The sequence below is a fragment of the Sprattus sprattus genome (assembly GCF_963457725.1).
Source record: "Sprattus sprattus genome assembly, chromosome: 2".
Lineage (NCBI taxonomy): Eukaryota > Metazoa > Chordata > Actinopteri > Clupeiformes > Clupeidae > Sprattus > Sprattus sprattus.
The window spans coordinates 50,238,378-50,256,474 of record NC_137921.1 but is presented as its reverse complement, the minus strand read 5'-3'; the positions used below and the strand labels follow the sequence as shown (position 1 = coordinate 50,256,474).

Below are 18,097 nucleotides of genomic sequence, written 5' to 3'. Positions count from 1 at the left end.
CATTTTTGTGCGACTGTCAGAATTTCCATACCAGACAGTTATTGTGTTATAGTGTTATTCAAGCTGACAATTACTTATTTTCCTTATATTAAGAAAAAAGAGCCGTGAGCACATACATCTCTTCTTGTGTTTAACTGTATTTAAATTGAATGAAGGTCCATGACAGATGTAGTCGCCAAGGCTATACATGACTGCTATGGTAGAGAATAGACTTTCAGTCTTGTATTGAGTAGGGAGCTTGAGTTACACTGTAACACTATAGATACGTTACCCAAAAGACATGGAGTTAACAGTAAATAACAGTATTACGTGTTTGCTTTGGTCTGTCTACAGAATGGCCCGTTTCTGCACTGAAGTACACATTCAGAATACACATTCAGTCTGCCCATAGTACGGCAACTGTAGGTGTGGCTTGTAAAGCAGTGAGGTTTAGCCCCGCCTTATTTTGACTGAGATTGCGCACTTGTGTATCTCCACTTCCGGGCGTCAAGACTGCACAGCTGCCGCCGAATTTAAAGAGATAAGGAATAGTTATTTAAAATAACACCTTATAGTGCTGTTGTTCATAACCGTTTGTTTTAAGGCTGCAACATCGTGTAGTTTTACAACTGTTAGTGGTTTTGTGTCATACCGAGTTTTGCCTGCTCTTTTACTTGGTGGAGATCTTTTTTTCTTTTGCTGGCTAGCGGGCTAGCTAGCCATCCAGTGAGTAAATGATGGAAGCTAGCCTTAGCGTTATGTTGCTAGCTAGCTAGCCACCCGACGAAGAACTGATTTGTCGACTGCTTTATAGATAAATAAAGCGTCAAAAGAGCCTGTAAAGCAATCGAATACTATCTCAGTAGCAACCTACTGAACACAATGGCTAAAATTCAGGCACACAGCAACACGAAGCAAATAAACCAAATTCAGGACAAAGCATATGTTGTACAAAAGCAAGTACAACAACAGCACTTTCAAAAACTGAAGGTAAGACAATGAAGAGATAAAAGTAGTATAGCTTTTGCTAGCATGGCTGTGGTATTCTCCCTAAGCGCACACGGAAAAAGAGTGAATGAGTTGTCCGGAGAGAGCTAGCTAAATCAACACAGTCTTTTTTCTTCCACACTTACGCCAGCTCTGCCTCCATAGAAAACACTAACGCTTGTATAAACTAGTAGATTTTTTTTAATGGATCAAACTTGTAGTGGTTGCAACTAATAAAAACAGAAGGTACCGAAAGGTACGATAAGGATTATTTGTCGATAGCTAGCTAGCTGAGTTGGCTATCGTTAAGTCCTTTGCTTTCGTGTGTTCCTTGTTCCCTCTAAGTTGTTCCTTGCTGCTTTGTTTCATCCCGAAACGTTAAAGTTAATGTTGCCAATCTGCTAGATATGCTAATTTGAAGTTTGTTGTGAAAACTGACTTTCCAGTCAAATACATCTGGCTACAGCTAAATATCGATGGCTAGCAGTTGTGGAAATCAAGAGTTTTCCTTTGCCTTGAGTATGCGTTTCTCTGACTAGTTTGGTCTTTGTTCGCTAGCTGGCTAAGCTAGTTGTCAGTTCACTAAGATATAGCTTGTTTTTTCGTCAACCAACGTTAGTTAGCGCTACACTCTCGTGCAAATTGTTTATTTTGTCCCGTTCCCCCAGCCATTTGTAAACTAATGTAACGATCCATATTAACTTATTTGTAACCTCTGTCTATCAAAGCTAGTTAGCTAGACCGCTGGTTTGCAGTTCCTCCATTTATGGAGCCAGCTGGCAACTCTCTGCTTGAGTCAGAAATGTTGTTGACAGTCAGGTCGATTAAAATCGCTGCGAGTAGTGCTTTATAAGCAGAACAAGCGCAAGCGAAGTAACGTTTGGTTAGCCTGCAGGATAAATTCTATTGCATGTTACATCCTGACACGTTACGCATTAATATATGTACACAGGAACATTCACTCTGCAAGCTATCTAGCTCGCCCAGATAGTAATATATGGAATGCCTGGGTAGTTCTTTCAGAGGTGTATTTTAAGCTCTCTCCGGATAATAACGTCAAGATGGAAGACTCATACGTGTGTCAGATGGGGAGAAATGCATTCCTGTTCTATGTTTAATGTCCCTGGCTGTGGTTTCTTTTGACACGTTGTTATAATTCTTAGGTCGAAGATGCCTTGTCATATCTTGATCAAGTCAAAATACGGTTCGGAAATGACCCAGGAATATATAACAAATTCCTGGACATCATGAAAGAATTCAAGTCTCAAAGGTTAGTCATACTATGCATCGCAATGCATGAAAACAATTGCCCTGGTTTAGGAAAACCTGCCTGGAATAGAGCTGCTTTGTCAAATCCAATCAACAGCAGCAGTCAACGATGAAAAAGTGGCACTATGAGGAGGTTCTTTAAGCAGTAATTGAAAACATATCTGTGTTGACATTGACTGAATTATGTAATACAATTTCATACCGTTACAATGACCAGATAATAATCTAGGCTCTACCATACAGGGATTGTTTATGCAAATTTGCATTGGTAACCATAATGTAACAAATGTTTGTTCTCAGTTAAGTGAGTTATGATATGAATTGCAGTGTAATATATTGTGTGTGTGTGAATTCAATGTTGAATGTGAAATGCACAATTTGAACAGAAAAAAGGTCATATTGCATAATGTAAAATTGCACTTCATGAGCATTTAAAATATAAGGCTACTAGTTAAACTAGAATCAGTAACCTGTCACAAATGCTTAACTGACATGTAAACACTTCACTTCAATTCATTGTAATTTCACAAGTATACCCAATGTTCTTTCAGACATTTCTGTTGATTCATTAACTTCACATTACAATGTAAAGTCACACAAGGAAAAAAGCTCTTTCTTGTTAATGTTGCATTTGTGAGTATGTTAGCTGTGATAGCTGTGACATTGCTCTTACCCCTCTCACTTTGATATTACCCCCTCTGACTTTGACATTCTCTCTCTAGCATTGATACTCCTGGAGTAATAAACAGAGTGTCTCAGCTTTTCCATGGACATCCAGATCTGGTGTTGGGATTTAATGCCTTCTTGCCCCCGGGCTATCGAATAGAGATACCCAAGAATGGCATGGTGTTCCTGCAGTCCCCGTTTTCTGCACAAGTAGGTCTTTAAGAAACTCAAAACACACTGTTATCAAAGATACCGTAGGCAATTCCATGGGTAGTTTGAAGTCACAACTTTCTGCGTACTAACGCCAGACACTGCTGTTTTTTCTGAATAAAGGAATTTTCAAGAAGTTCCCCATTCAGCCTCCTATGCAGCCCCAGAATAGTTCATGTGGAGCCTTTGAGATTCATCAAATCAATTGTATTTGTTTATATTAGTTTATTTGATCGAAGAATAACAATTGATAGTGATGTACCTTGGCAACATTTCTCATTAGTGCATGGAATCATGGGGAGCTGTCCACCTCTCATAAAGTTTTCTTTCCTGTACAGAGTTCTGCAGTTTCGAGTAAGCCTGTGACGGGCACGCCAGTGATGGTGCGTTCCTCCTCATCCACGGCCGAAGGGGGTCCTGCGCCAAGCGAGTCCATGGCGTCACCCGAGAGCGTCTCCTCGTCCTCCGCCTTGGCGGGGGCAGAGTCCTCCTCCTCCAGACTCTCCCTGCCCCTCCCCAGTCGCGAGAGCCACGCCCAGCCCTCTGCAGGGTCCTCCCCTACCTCCGAGCCCAGCCCAGTGGAGTTTGACAGTGCCATCAGCTACGTCAATAAGATCAAGAACCGCTTCCTGGACCATCCCGAGACCTATAGATCCTTCCTGGAGATACTGCATACATACCAGGTGTGCGTCAGTCAGATTCACACTGTAAAGCCAGAGATGGTAATGCTGTGCTTTATCAAATTATGGCTTTTCTGGTCTCAAATATTTATCATTAAATACTTAAATGACCCCTTTTTGTTGTGGTGTTTGAAGTGTTGAGATGTTAATGTTTTGTAATCTAGTGGTGAGTTGTGATCCAAATAAAGTGTGATGAAAATGTGTGAAGTTCTGCATGTTGTAGAGAGATCAGTTGGATTCCTAACTTGAATATGTGACTTATGTGGGCTTGAACAGTCCTTCTTGACTTGTTTCATGACATGTTTTTGCATTAGTTATATTTTTTGTTCTGTTGTGTGTTGTGTGTAGAAAGAGCAGTTGGAAATTAAAGAGAGCAGGGGTCGTGGAAGTGGAGTGATGACTGAGGATGAGGTCTTCTCCAAGGTGGCCAGCCTCTTCAAAGGACAGGAGGATCTCCTGGCGGAGTTTGGACAGTTCTTGCCGGACGCCAAGAGATCTCTGGTTAGAACATTTCCACATGCTAGTTTCCCCATGAAGTTCACTGTAGCTCTTTCTGTTAAATTAACCTCTGAAGCGTGTGGTGCTGCTGATGGAGCTCTGAGGCGTGTGTGGTGCTGATTTAGCTCTGAAGTGTGTGTGATGCTGATGCAACTGTGGGGCCTGTGTGGTGATGAAGGAGTTGTGATGTGTTGCAGTTCACCAGCAGCTCCTTGACTGGCAAAGACCACCTTAAGAAAGCAGAGGAGGAAGACCTGAGCAAACAGACCAAGAAGAGACCCAGACCTATGCTGCTACCACACATGACCCCCCTGCTAAAGGTTAGCCTCTAAAGCCTGGCCGAGCGCACACACAAACAGACACACACACAGGCTACAGGCCATTAATGAGGAAATGGACAAGTTAACAGAGGTTTTGCTTTCTTTTTCTCCAGAAAAAGATGAAGTACTCCTGTGCAAAAGACCAGTCATTCGCTTCGGTTGGAAAGCACGGGGTTCTGCGAGAGTTTTCGTTCTTCGACAAGGTGTGTTGCTGGTGTGAAATGCTGTGAGGCAGGCTGGTGTGAAATGATGTGAGGCTGGCTGGTGTGTGAGTGTGTGTGTGAGTGAGTGTGTGTGTGTGTGTGTGTGAGTGTGTGTGTGTGTGTGTGTGTGTGTGACCTAACTTACTGGTGTGTGTATACCCCCCTCAGGTGCGGCGTCTCTTTAAGAGTCAAGAGGTGTATGAGAACTTCCTGCGCTGTATCGCGCTCTTCAACCAGGAGGTGGTCTCTGCCGCTGAGCTGCTGCAACTAGTAACCCCCTTCTTGGGGTAAGTTGCTTCATGAGGAGCTTGTGTTTGACTGGGTTTGCTGCAGGAACCATATCCAGACAACCAACGTTACTAGCATTACAATATTAGTTTGGTGTATGCTGACCCCATATCTGCACCTTTCATTTTCACTGTCTCCTCGCAGTATATACATACACACACACACACACACATCTATCTATCAGTATAAATTCTTATTCTTTATTGCTGTAGCTTGTCCTCTTTCCTCCTGTGTAAATGTGTCCCTCGGTCTGATCTGATTGGGCGTGTCCTGTTTGCAGGAAGTTCCCGGAGCTCTACACCCAGTTCAAGTCGTTTCTAGGGGAGAAGGAGCTGGCTCATTCGGTGACGGGGCTTGCCGACCGCTACATGGAGGGCGGGGGCCGGGAGGTGGACTATGCCTCCTGCAAGCGGCTGGGATCCAGCTACAGGGCCCTGCCCAAGACCTACCAGCAGCCCAAGTGCAGCGGACGCACCGCTATCTGCAAAGAGGTACGACACACACACACGCACACACAACCATTTGGAACATAATCATATGGGACATCGTTACAGATAGACACCACCTTACATCCAGCTGCGGCAACCAAGACTTGGATGATGGGAGATGTAGTAGAGACAGGGGCACAAATTGTATTCATGAATTATAGAATACTGATGATAAATGACAGAGCTTAAAGTGTGTGACATCACATAGGGACATTTTCTAATGAACACAGGTCAAAATTATCTTGGCACACTGAAGTCACAGAAATAGAGAGGTCTAGTGGCGTTTTTTTTTTTTTTTTGTTAAGGACCAAAACATGTCACTCTTTTCAGAGGTTCTCCATAAGAATCCGATTCCGTGTTGACTTGACTTTAATAGACGTCTGAAGGCCTTTTTTTGCCTCACTGGTACCCTGTAGGTCCTTAATGACACGTGGGTGTCCTTCCCCTCCTGGTCGGAAGACTCCACCTTCGTCAGCTCCAAGAAGACCCCATACGAGGAGCAGCTCCATCGCTGTGAGGACGAGAGGTTTGAGGTAAGCCCTCTTACACGGCCAAGATCCCTCTGCTATTGTGTTCATGGCTGCCTTCAGGATTATACTTCACTCGGAGAGAGACACCAGGGGGAGGCATGTCAGAAGCCGCGCTGACAAGGGTCCAATAAAGGATGAGGTCTTTGAACACCCTTTGAAGTTTGTTCGTTGTTGCATCTCTTTCCCAGTGGATGATGTCCTGGAGACGACTATGTTATTGGATGAGGTTTATAATCCTACTCTCCTCTGTTCTTGCCCTTGCTCCCTTTCTGCTTGTCTGGAAGTGGTCCTTGAGAAAGTTGTATTATTGGATGAGGTTTAACATCCATTGGAGTTATTCAGTTGTTTTTGCATCTTTGTTCTAGAGCAGGGGTCTCGAACTCAAATTACCCGGGGGCTGATGAACGTACAGTCTGGTCATTGGGGGGCCAGATATTTTTTATCTGTTTGCTTGCATATCACAATACTGTAGATACCACTTTTGAGTTGGCAAATCTACCATGTGTGATCGGTGGTACAATGGTTAGTGTTGTTGAATAACAAGTAGCTGACCTGAGTTTCAATTCCTGGGCAATGCAAGATGCTCTTCGGATAAAGGTGTTTGTTAAAGTTGCTCTTTAGGATCACTATGTCCCATTGATAGCCCATGACTTACAGCAGTAATAGTGGGATAATGTCTTCATCGACAACTACATCTTTATTTTTCCTTCATACATGCACATTTCAAAGCAAATTCTGTACTGCACCACTTTTGTAAAGTTTGTAACAAGGCTGCAAACAAACAAAACAAAGCAAAAAAACTGAATAAAGTTTCAGCAAAAATCTTAATAACTTTTTTCTATAAAATACATTTATAATAAATGTATTTGTGTTTAATGTATCTGTCAAAATACAGCATCTTTCCATCAAGAGTGATCTAAAATGAATAGTTTACTAATCTACTGATCATTGATGGTGCACCGTCTGTTGTATTTCCTCTGAGCAACTTCAATGACCAGCATGCTCGATTGCGTTGACAGACCAGCATGCTCCATTGCGTCACACAGTTGCTCAAATACAGCCTGTGGTACCACCTAGCATTGTTTTTACACAAAGTAATTCCTCTGTCACTTCAAACTAGTTTTTAACACTACGGGAAAAGAATGCGAGCTAAGCATTATCATTTAAACTTTTGTGTTTGACACGCAGTTTCAAATTCCGTTAAACGACTGGACTACTTGCGGAATGATATGACAGACGTGAATTAGAAGCACAACACCTGTTGCCAGTGGCAGCGGTAAACGTTAGGGTGGCCTGTTCAAATCAATGGAACTATTTGCAAAATTCGGAGGTGCCAGCAGGCCGGGTGAAATCGCTCGGCTGGCTGGATCTGCCCCGCGGGCCGCAGTTTGAGACCCCTGTTCTAGAGTATTTGGGCCTGGAGACAAGTGTTTTACAATGCTGCTCTGTACTTTTACCTTGACTGCGTCTCCCTCTCCCCTAAGCCTGACGTGGTTCTGCAGACGGCTGTATTATTGATTTAAGGTTTCTAATCCGGCTCTGTCCCTTTCCTCCCCCAGCTGGACGTGGTTCTGGAGACTAACCTGGCCACCATCCGTGTCCTGGAGAGCGTGCAGAAGAAGCTGTCACGCATGTCGCCCGAGGACCAGGACCGCTTCCGGTTGGACGACTGCCTGGGCGGCACCTCCGAGGTCATCCAGCGTCGTGCTGTCTACCGTATCTATGGCGACAAGGCTCCAGAGATCATCGAGGGACTGAAGAGGAGTCCGGCCACTGCTGTGCCTGTGGTGCTCAAGAGGTCAGGAGGCTTGCACTCTCTTTGGCACACACACACACACTCACTCACAGACCGATATCTTAATGATTTGGAAGAAGCACTGGATTGTAAACACAGGTGTGTGTATGGTTTAAGTTACACTTGTAGGTTAGTCAGCATCTCACTTCAGTAACCTCACAGGGTTCAGTGTGTTAGATAGTGAGGTTATGCCACTAGCTGCATTACACTGAACTAGAGCCCTCAGCCTCCTACGTGTGTGGGCCTCTGGGCACGCTCCACCCATGGGCAGTACTGTTGTTATGGTTAAACTTCGCATGGCGCTGTGTCGGAGTGATCCAGAACCGCCACCATTTGTTTTTCCAGGGCAGAAAGTGTCTCATGCTGTTTCTCTTTTTTTTGTGTTGTTGTGAAGGAATTGATGGCTGCAGTTGTCAGGTCAGGTTGTTTTTGAGGTCGTTTTGGTGCTCTGTAAGGTTGCTCTGTGTTCCACAAACCTATTTATTGCGTCGCTTCACACACCTGTGTCCTGACCACATGCATGTCAGCAAGAACCTTTTTGTCAGAAATAACATGTGTATTCGTAAGCCTGTGTGTGTGTGTGTGTGTGTGTCCGTAAGAGTGTTACATTTAATTTCACCAATGTGTTGGTAAGAGTGTAGAGTGTGTGTTAAATGTGTGTGTTGTGTTTCCTGCAGGCTGTTAAATGTGTTTGTTGGTAAGAGTATAGTATGTGTGTTGGTAAGAGTGTAGTGTGTGTGTTGGTAAGAGTGTAGTGTGTGTGTTGGTAAGAGTGTAGTGTGTGTGTTGGTAAGAGTGTAGTGTGTGTGTTGGTAAGAGTGTAGTGTGTGTGTGTTGGTAAGAGTGTAGTGTGTGTGTTGGTAAGAGTGTACTGTGTGTGTTGGTAAGAGTGTAGTGTGTGTGTGTGTTGGTAAGAGTGTACTGTGTGTGTTGGTAAGAGTGTAGTGTGTGTGTGCGTTGATAAGAGTGTAGTGCGTTTGTTGGTAATAGTGAAAAGTGTGTGTTAAATATGTGTGTGTTGGTAAGAGTGTAGTGTGTGTGTGTTGGTAAGAGTGTTGTGTGTTTGTAATAGTGTAGAGTGTGTGTTAAATGTGTGTGTTGGTAAGAGTGTAGAGTGTGTGTTAAATGTGTGTGTTCCTGCAGGCTGAAGGCAAAGGAGGATGAGTGGCGTGAGGCCCAGCAGGGCTTCAATAAGATCTGGCGGGAGCAGTACGAGAAGGCCTACCTTAAATCGCTCGACCACCAGGGGGTGAACTTCAAGCAGAATGACATGAAGGCCCTGCGCTCCAAGAGCCTGCTGAACGAGATCGAGAGCATCTACGACGAGGTGAGGCCCCGCGCCAGCACCCGGCCAATAAGCCTCGCTCTTGTACAGTTAGGTCGCGCTGTCTGGTTGGGGTTAATTCTGTCATTATTGAGGTAGTTACCGCAGGCTGCAGGCTATTTTGACCAACATTTTCAGTTTAATTTGTACCCCTCAGTTACTTGGTACGTAAAAGTGAACATTCACTCACTCCCTCCCTCTATTTCTACTTCTCCCCCCTCTCCTACACAGTGCATGTTTGCCTACATATGTCACTTCCTCTGCTTCTCTCTCTCCATCCTTATTTACTCCTGGAGGACACACATCCAGTGTAGCACGGACTCATTTGTGTATATGCATATATGTGAACCTCCTGGGGATAAAACCTGTGACCTTTCTGCATCTGCACAGGGGCTGTTTGTTGATCTTTGTTTTGTCCTCCTGTGTCTGTTTATTGTCTGTCTGTCTGTCCGTCCCCCAGCGCCAGGAGCAGAGCACAGAGGAGGGTGGCGTGGGCCAGCAGAGGGATGGGAGCGGCGGAGGCGCTGTGCCCAGTGAGCCCCACATGGTGTTCGGCTACGAGGACAAGCAGATCCTGGAGGACGCCGCGTCCCTCATCATCTACCATGTGAAGCGCCAGCCCACCATCCACAAGGATGACAAGGACCACATCAAGCGCATCATGCAGCACTTCGTGCCCGACCTGTTCTTCGCCCGCCGCGGCGAGCTCAGCGAGACCGAGGACTGGACGGACGAGGAGAACGAGGCCGAGGACGGCGGGGACAGAGCCGCTGGCGCCATGGCAACAGGAGGGGCCTCCATGGGAGGCGGAGGCGGGTCTGACCACGGAGGGCCAGGGCCACTGAGCGGCCAGCAGCAGCAGCTGAACGGAGACTCACGGAGACGCCGCTGCACCTCACCACCAAGCTCCACCGGCACCGACACCCCCACCACGGCCGCTCCGCACACCCCTCCCGCACCCCGCCAGGCCCCTGGCGAGGCCAGCGGCGGAGGAGGCGAGAAGCTGGACCTGCGGGACCCGGAGGCGGAGCACCAGAAGGAACTGGACGGCGTCTACAACCTGTTCTTCGTCAACAACAACTGGTACTTCTTCCTGCGGCTGCACCAGACGCTGTGCCAGCGGCTGCTGCGTGTCTACCGGCAGGCGGAGAGGCAGCTGCTGGAGCACCGCGCCGAGCAGAGCCACCAGAGGCTGCTCATGGCCGAGGGCTGGAGGGACAAGCCCAGTGACCTCGCCATGGAGCTGCGCCTCAAACAGCCCAGTAAGAGAGAGACACACGCACACAAACAGACGCACACACACACAGAGGCTCACACACGTGCAGGTACGCTTACACCATACAGCTCACCACTGGGACAGGGAAGGCTTAGGGGCCAGGCACAGGAAACAGATAAGATCACAAAGTCGTCGTCAAACAGCCCACTTTGGTTTAACGCGACACAGTTTGTACCCAGTTAGGCTTCAGGAGGAAGGGGTGCTTTAAAGCAAGAGAGAAGATGCTATTGCACTGAGTCGTATTTTAAGGGACAGGGTACAGCCAAGAGGAGTGGGGTTATTTTTGCTGATGTGAATTATGCCCAAAGGCCTGGAGAAATATGAATAGGATGATGTAGTGATCATATTATGTTGTCAGTCCTTGAGCTAGTCTTGGCTCGCCCACAGAAAGGCCCAGAAAAGCCTAGGGTGCCTTACATAAGACCCCTTTGAGACGATTGTCTGGCACGGTGCAGGCTCTCAGGATGCCTCTTGTCTGCTGAAGTTCAAGGCTTACATTCTTGTGTCCAGCCACACAACCTTTCAGAGTGAGTCACGGAGGGGTTGGGTGTGACATTGGAAAGTTACTGTATGTAGGCAAAGAGAAAGAAGGGCAAATTCACTTCAGTATTTCCCCGAGCCTCACAAATCGATGTCCATTAAAATGGTAATTCTTGGGCGATACATACATATGAATTCCCTACTGTTAACATGGGAGTCAGTCAGCTGAATTCCACACTGTAGTGACGAGCTGCGTTGTTTGCACCTGTGCCCAGGTGAGGTGGAGCTGGAGGAGTACTATCCTGCCTTCCTGGACATGGTGCGCAGCCTCCTGGATGGCAACCTGGAGTCCACGCAGTACGAGGACACGCTGAGGGAGATGTTCACCATCCACGCCTACATCGGATTCACCGTAGACAAGCTCATCCAGAACATCGTCAGACAGGTATGTATGGCCCTGTTGTGTTCACTGGGTACGCCACTGCTCTCTGTTCCTCTCTGAAAACACCATCAATGAATGGTGATAGTGCACCGTTTGTAGCATTGCAAACTCAACTTAGAGGGCTACTGAGTATGACTCGCCTCCCAAGGTGCATTGGGCTCGGTATTCTGGGATTTCTGGAGCGTGAGGGAACACAATGGGAAGTGGCATTGGGTTGCTTGGATTTAGTCTGTGTAAGGACACATCTTTTCAGTTTTGTAGTCACCACAATTGTCATCTGGTGATCGGCATAAAAGCATAAAAGTCTTTACAAAAGCGGCAAGGACAATTATACAACGTTAACCTTCAGAGGTTGTAAAAGGACGTGTAAGAATAATGCGTGACTCTCAGTATGTTGTTTTAAACGTTATGTCATATTAAGGTGAGCTGTGAGTTCACTAACAGAGACCTTCAATCTCCAGAGGCTAAACTGTAATGAGCTATGATGACTTGGAAAGGACAATCTAAATTATGCATGCTACACTAACCAGCATCAGGCGTTCAGTTATTAAATCTGCCACAATTACCCATTGCATAAATGATGTCAGCGTCAGATCCAAATAATGTAACATTTGCACACATTTTGACAAGCTTATTAATGAATTTCCCTGCATGTCACTACCAGTGATTTTTAAATCCGTGCACCTCCATGACTGTGTGTGTGTGTGTGTGTGTGTGTGTGTCTGTGTGTGTGTGTTTTCAGCTCCAGCACCTGGTGAGCGACGAGGTGTGTCTGCAGGTGGCCGAGGTGTACCTGGCTGAGCGAAAGAGGGGTGCTGCCGGGGGCAACCTCTCCTCCCAGTGTGTGCGCGCCGCCTGGGAGACCAGCTACCAGTGGAAGGCCGAGAGGGTCATGGCCGAAGAGAACTGCTTTAAGGTACGTGTGTGAGTGTGTGTCAGTCAGGGAGGTAGAGATGGTGATTGAGGAAGAGTACGGTACATTAGTGGGTGTCCGTGCAAGGTTACAATAGTTTTCCAATTTCATTTGTGTTAATTTTGATAATGTTTGTATTCAGTCTGAATGGATTCCACGTCGGCCGTTTTGGAAACACTAACCCATCAGAGCCTAGTGAATGTACACCTTGAAGCCATTAGACTCCAATGTGTTTCTAAAGGGGAGCTCTACTAGGGTGTCTGTCTACCGAGACGAGCCAATGGTGTTTGCTGCTGTTTAAAATAATAAAGCCGTCAGCATATCCAGTGCAGGCTCCACTGTCTAAGATGAAACTGTGCTTTGTGACAAAGTTGGCCCCTAGCCTGAGCTGCTTTCAGTTTATGTTCACATTTAAATTCTCCTCCTGTTCCCATGCTGTTACCTTATCTTAGGCACTACTGATGAAGTCTTTAGACCCCGGTTGTCTACTGAATGTAGTCTTTAGACATAGGTTGACTACTGAATTAAGTCTTTAGACCCCAGTTGACTGTACTGAATGAAGTCTTTAGACACATGTTGGCTGTACTGATGAGGTCATCAGACCCCTCGTTGTCTGTACTGATGACCTCATCATCATATCTCTTAGCATAGAGTACACTGGAGCATCCTTTATGAAAGGAAAGGAGATAGTAGCACCCCACAATTTAGGTCAAGAAAAAGTGGTTAGGAAAAGACGACAGGACAGACTATCCGACCACAGCCAGGGTTAGGCTTAGGGACTTAGGGCTGGGTTGGGTTGCTTCTGCATTTGTTTCGTCATGCGTGCTGGTGTGTCCTACAGGTGATGTTCATCCAGAACAAGGGAGAGGTCACCCTGACCGTCGAGCTGCTGGACACAGAGGAGGCCCAGGCTGATGACCCTCTGGATGTACAGTGCCTGTCCAACTACATGGAACAGCTGGTGGGCAGCGAGTCGTCCCTCTTCGGTCAGAGCGAGGGCTGCTACTTCAAGCCTGTCTTCCTGCCAAGGTAACACTCACAGGCTGCACTTGCTGTCATTTTTAAACACTAAGTGACAACATTTCATTATTTACGATTTTGTAGACTCAAAAGGATTGTTGCTAGACCAGTCATAATTCTTGTATTCTGAAGGAGGGGTGAGTGGGTTGTGTTACCCTGTAGTAGAGCGCCATCTAGTGGTACTGCCAGATGGTTAGATTTTGGATTTTTTTTGGTAATGTACAGGCCTAGTTATTTTTATGTTCACATAGAAAATAAAAATGTCATTAAAATGCATCATTTCAATGACTATTGACATTTGAATATCATCATGGCTATCATGATGCAACATCAGGTACAGACAAACATGTTTTGCCACTGTAAGCTCGCTAGCTAGCTAACGTTCCCTCGGAAACTATGTCATAAAATGGATCGCGTTTTTTTTTTTTTTAAACAAAAAGGTGATGTGGGACGTGCACCAGTAAAAGCTCCACCGTCCAAAGTCTAGAGTATGAATAGATTTGGATTCCTGACTGCAGACAGCAATGCTGAGCTGAATGTGATCAAGTGAGGAGTGAAGTGAAGTGTGCCAAATGTGTTCAAATGAGGCGCTAAAATCATGGAAGCTCCAGAGAGCCTTAAGCACAAAGCACCCGGGATGTGCTGGGAGGCCAAATAATAGTTCCTGTGGTAAAGGGAAGGGCTTCAGGCCCAACTAACAGGCATCACAACATTCACAGCTCTATCAAAAGCCCCTGTGATGCTTCCTCCAGCAAACCATGAGCCATATCCACTGCGCTAGGCCAACTAAGCTATTCTGTGGTCGCTACATGAGCAACCATTACATAACTACGGGTAGCTATGTAATGGTTGCTCATGTAGCGCTATGTAATGGTTGGGGGTTTGCCACTGCAACTGGCACTCACGCAGGCACTTAAAGCAGCTGTGAATGCTTCTCTGCCTGTCAGCCACTCACCCATCCCACCACCACTTGATCTCATTATTTCCCAGATGCCCAAGTGTTTTACTGAGTCTTAGCGGAATACTTATTGGAATATTTAGAGGAATACGATTTATTATTATTTCGTGGTTATAACAGCTGACTGTAATATGCTGGTTGGTGTGGGACACAAAGGACCAGTCTTCTAGGATGTAGCTGATTTATTCAGGTTGGCTTGTTTGGAAGATTGTGATGAGATCCTGATGAGAACCCTTTCTTCTGACTGCAGGGGTCTTAATATTATAATGTTCCTTGAAAATATGATCCCCTTATTCATTAACCACATAACCTGATGACGCACGCCCACAAACAAACACACACACACACACACACACACACACACACACACACACACACACAGGAATAAATCTATGTGACAAGTTCAGCAGTAGGTGTTTTCTGACATGCCCGTTTGTTGTTCTGTGTCCTTGCAGGAACCTGCGCCACTTCCGGCACTGGCAGGTGCGTCAGGTTGAGGCCATGCGCTTCAGGAGAGAGTGGCACCGGCAGCTGGGCGTGGAGAGTGCTGGAAGCCTGGACTGCCGCTTCAAGCTCAACACACACAAGATGGTGTTCGTCATGAACTCTGAAGACTACATGTACCGGAGAGGAGCACTGGTGAAGGCGAGGAAGGTACGACCCTCATCGCTCTACACTCCCCTCCCCTTTACTCTGCTCACAGAATGCAGACGCACGTAGAATGCAGACGCACGTAGAATGCAGACGCAAGTAGAATGGAGTCGCACATAGAATCCAACCGTTGGGCTAGTAGAGCCCCCCCCCCCCCCCCCCCCCCATTCGATTCGGTAACAATTCCGAATTTAAGCATAAAACGATTGTTACATATAGTGTGTGTGTCAGTGTTACCTCAGTGTTACAATTTACTTTTCATTCATCATTACAACTCTATCACAGTTAAATGGGTTTGAATACGTTGTTTAAAGTCATTATGCTGGCATGCATATTATTTAATGACGTTTAAAAAAAGGTTATTTAATTTTCCTGCATTGAAGCAGAATCTGTCATGTTAGCATCGCAATGCAACAATAATTTTTCCCAGCCCGACCAGCTAGGATACTAGTATTCACATTAACACATTTACATGTGAGAGAGCAGCATTCACAATAACATATTCGCATGTGAGGAAGCAGCATTCACATAAACACACTAAAATGTGAGGAAGCAGCATTCACAATAACATATTAACATGTGAGGCAGCAGCATTCACGATAACATATTAACATGTGAGACAGCAGCATTCACGATAACATATTAACATGTGAGACAGCAGCATTCACGATAACATATTAACATGTGAGACAGCAGCATTCACGATAACATATTAACATGTGAGACAGCAGCATTCACGATAACATATTAACATGTGAGACAGCAGCATTCACGATAACATATTAACATGTGAGACAGCAGTGCTGGTGGTAGATCAGGCATCCATGACTAACAGGGTTCTGGGATTAAGCCTGTCTCCTCCCATCTGTGTGCCGTGTCCTTGACAGAGACACAGAAACCCTCTCCTGCTCCTTACTGGAAATAGCACAGTAGTAGACAGGGTGCATGTGAAGTATGAGGTGGGAGAGCCTTGAGTTCTCCCTGAGGAGAGATCGGGAGAGGAGACAGAGGAGAGGACAGGAGAGGAGACAGAGGAGAGGAGAGGAGACAGAGGAGAGGACAGGAGAGGAGACAGAGGAGAGCGGAGCTGTACTACATAAAAGCTCTTCATGTGCTCTCCTTCATCGTGCATCATGTTCATTACCTGCTCCTCTGGCAGTTAGATGGGAAATAATATCTGAAAGAAGTTTTTAACGACACGGATGTTTTCCCACCTAAACATGTGTAATTGGGTTAGATGTGAAATTAAGGGGAAGCCTTAGCTGTTGCAGTCACAACTAAGAGTGGCATGTATGCAGCCTGAGTTTAATGTTTGGCATAAAAATGACTTCAACAACATGGCTGACGTTTTCCCTCCCGTGTGTGTGTGTGTGTGTGTATGTGTTTCAGTCTCAGCACAGGGTGGCGTGTGTGCAGCACGAGCGCTTCAATCAGTGGCATCAGGGCTGGCTGAGCGAGAATGTGAGTGCGGCGGGGGAGCGGGCCGTCCACCACTGGCTCATGGGAGAGGACGAGGAAGACATGCTGCCCTGCAAGACTACCTGCGTCTCCACCCACCTCAAAGGCCTGCCCGTCAACAGATACCAGGTTCTCTACAGCAGCAAGCCACCGGCCTCACCCTAAACCAAGCCTGTGTGTGTGTGTGTGTGTGTGTGTTGTGTGAATGAGTGTGTGAGAGAGAGAGGGAGAGAAAGGGGACTGGCTTCACCTGCGTCACATCCCTACACCCCTGATGATGATGGTGGAGGTTCTCTAAGGGACTGATCCACAGCCTGCAGACACACGGATCATTTAGAGGACACATTGAGCTCCGGCGTGCCGTTGGACTGTGGAGCTGGTCATGATTCCTGCGACGGTGCCTCACGCTGAAGACGGCGGTTGCACAGAGTAGATGAAACGAAAGCTGAATGAAGATAAATGAATGGGTAAATGTTTGTGAGTTTGTTATTGTTTTGGGGGGAAAGTCGTGTGTATTTTTTTTTTCTCTTTTAAGTCAGTCTTAAGTTTTTAGTTTTGTGAAGTGCGAGGGCCTTTGGTTTGTGTGTGTTTATACTGAAGGACTGAGAGACAACAATGAAAGTGGCCTCTTCTGTACAGTGCCATCTAACTGGCTAACTGCATATGGATACCTAGCGTGCATATTCTTTATGCAGCTCCCCTTTTTGCATATGCATTGACTTGACTTAATGAATGACACATAAAGATGAATTTGTTCCTGTTTTGTCCTCTGGCAACCAACTCTTAATGTCTTTGTTTCACTATTTTTATTTTTTATTTCTTTCTAAGCATACTTTTTAAATCATCTGTGACTAATCCTATCAGTAGATTGCCAGTGCCGTCTTGTGACAAGTCTCTACGGTCTACTCTTGTTTTTTTTGTTTTCTTTCGGAATCATGCATCAGATGAATTCTCCACATCATTGCTTTTACATGTTAAAATGGAAAGGCAGAATATCAGTGTTTAAATACAATGTATAACATTTATTCTGTATCAATTATCCTGAAATAAACAACCTAGTTGTGAACTTCTCACTCGGAGCATGCATGAATTTCTCGGTATGGTTTTATGCGGTTTTCAGTATTGCACTCGGAAGGTAACATCATTATCTGTGTGCGTGTCGCAGTTTTGGCGAGTCTGAAAGCTGTGCTGCTCTCTGTTGCAGTTTGTCTGCTAACCTGCCCAGAGAAGCCAAATCGAACAAGATCGGATTTTTCATCCACTGGATATCTGAAACCCGCCGAGTTGAATTGTGGATGCAGTGAACTTATACGAAATTCAATCAAACTGTACTAGTTTTAGACGAAAATTGGCATTATAAGAAAAAAAATCTTCATTTGTTATTTCTCAATTTGTCCTTGTACAATGCAAACTGACCACGTTGATTTGTTTCCACGTATTATCGTGCCGTTGTATCTTGTAATAAACAAGCTCTGATCGAATGTTAATATTTAGAGACGTGAGAGGCTGCACGTACCGGGACTTCGCATGTCCCGCCTTTAGGCAAACTCGATATTTATTATCTCCGTTCTGAGTTTGTCAACAAACTTCGAAAAGCGGTCCTGGCTTGCGCTGCCCATCATCATCCTGCAGGAGGAGTAAAATTGCACACGTGGAATGTTG

General features: G+C 45.8%; 1 protein-coding gene across 1 annotated transcript; it reads left to right on the top strand.

Moving 5' to 3' along the window:
• Positions 1-619: 619 nt before the first annotated feature.
• sin3b (SIN3 transcription regulator family member B) lies at positions 620-17,508 on the top strand. Its single transcript, XM_080860405.1, has 18 exons — positions 620-969; positions 2,130-2,236; positions 2,958-3,111; positions 3,450-3,794; positions 4,140-4,292; positions 4,487-4,609; positions 4,723-4,812; positions 4,981-5,099; positions 5,381-5,591; positions 6,005-6,121; positions 7,678-7,916; positions 9,057-9,240; positions 9,698-10,499; positions 11,269-11,438; positions 12,178-12,351; positions 13,190-13,377; positions 14,782-14,980; positions 16,367-17,508. Exons 1-18 carry the CDS (start codon positions 862-864, stop codon positions 16,598-16,600), a joined length of 3,717 nt encoding a protein of 1,238 aa, XP_080716531.1. The 5' UTR covers positions 620-861; the 3' UTR covers positions 16,601-17,508.
• The last annotated feature ends 589 nt before the right edge of the window (positions 17,509-18,097 follow it).

What these genes read in the sequence shown, in the direction of transcription:
- sin3b (XM_080860405.1), top strand. Translation starts at nt 862, where the DNA reads ATGGCTAAAATTCAGGCACACAGCAACACGAAGCAAATAAACCAAATT. An exon ending in AAAGAATTCAAGTCTCAAAG is followed by an intron (nt 2,237 to 2,957) that starts GTTAGTCATACT and finishes TTCTCTCTCTAG; the next exon opens with CATTGATACTCCTGGAGTAA. An exon ending in ACATGACCCCCCTGCTAAAG is followed by an intron (nt 4,610 to 4,722) that starts GTTAGCCTCTAA and finishes CTTTTTCTCCAG; the next exon opens with AAAAAGATGAAGTACTCCTG.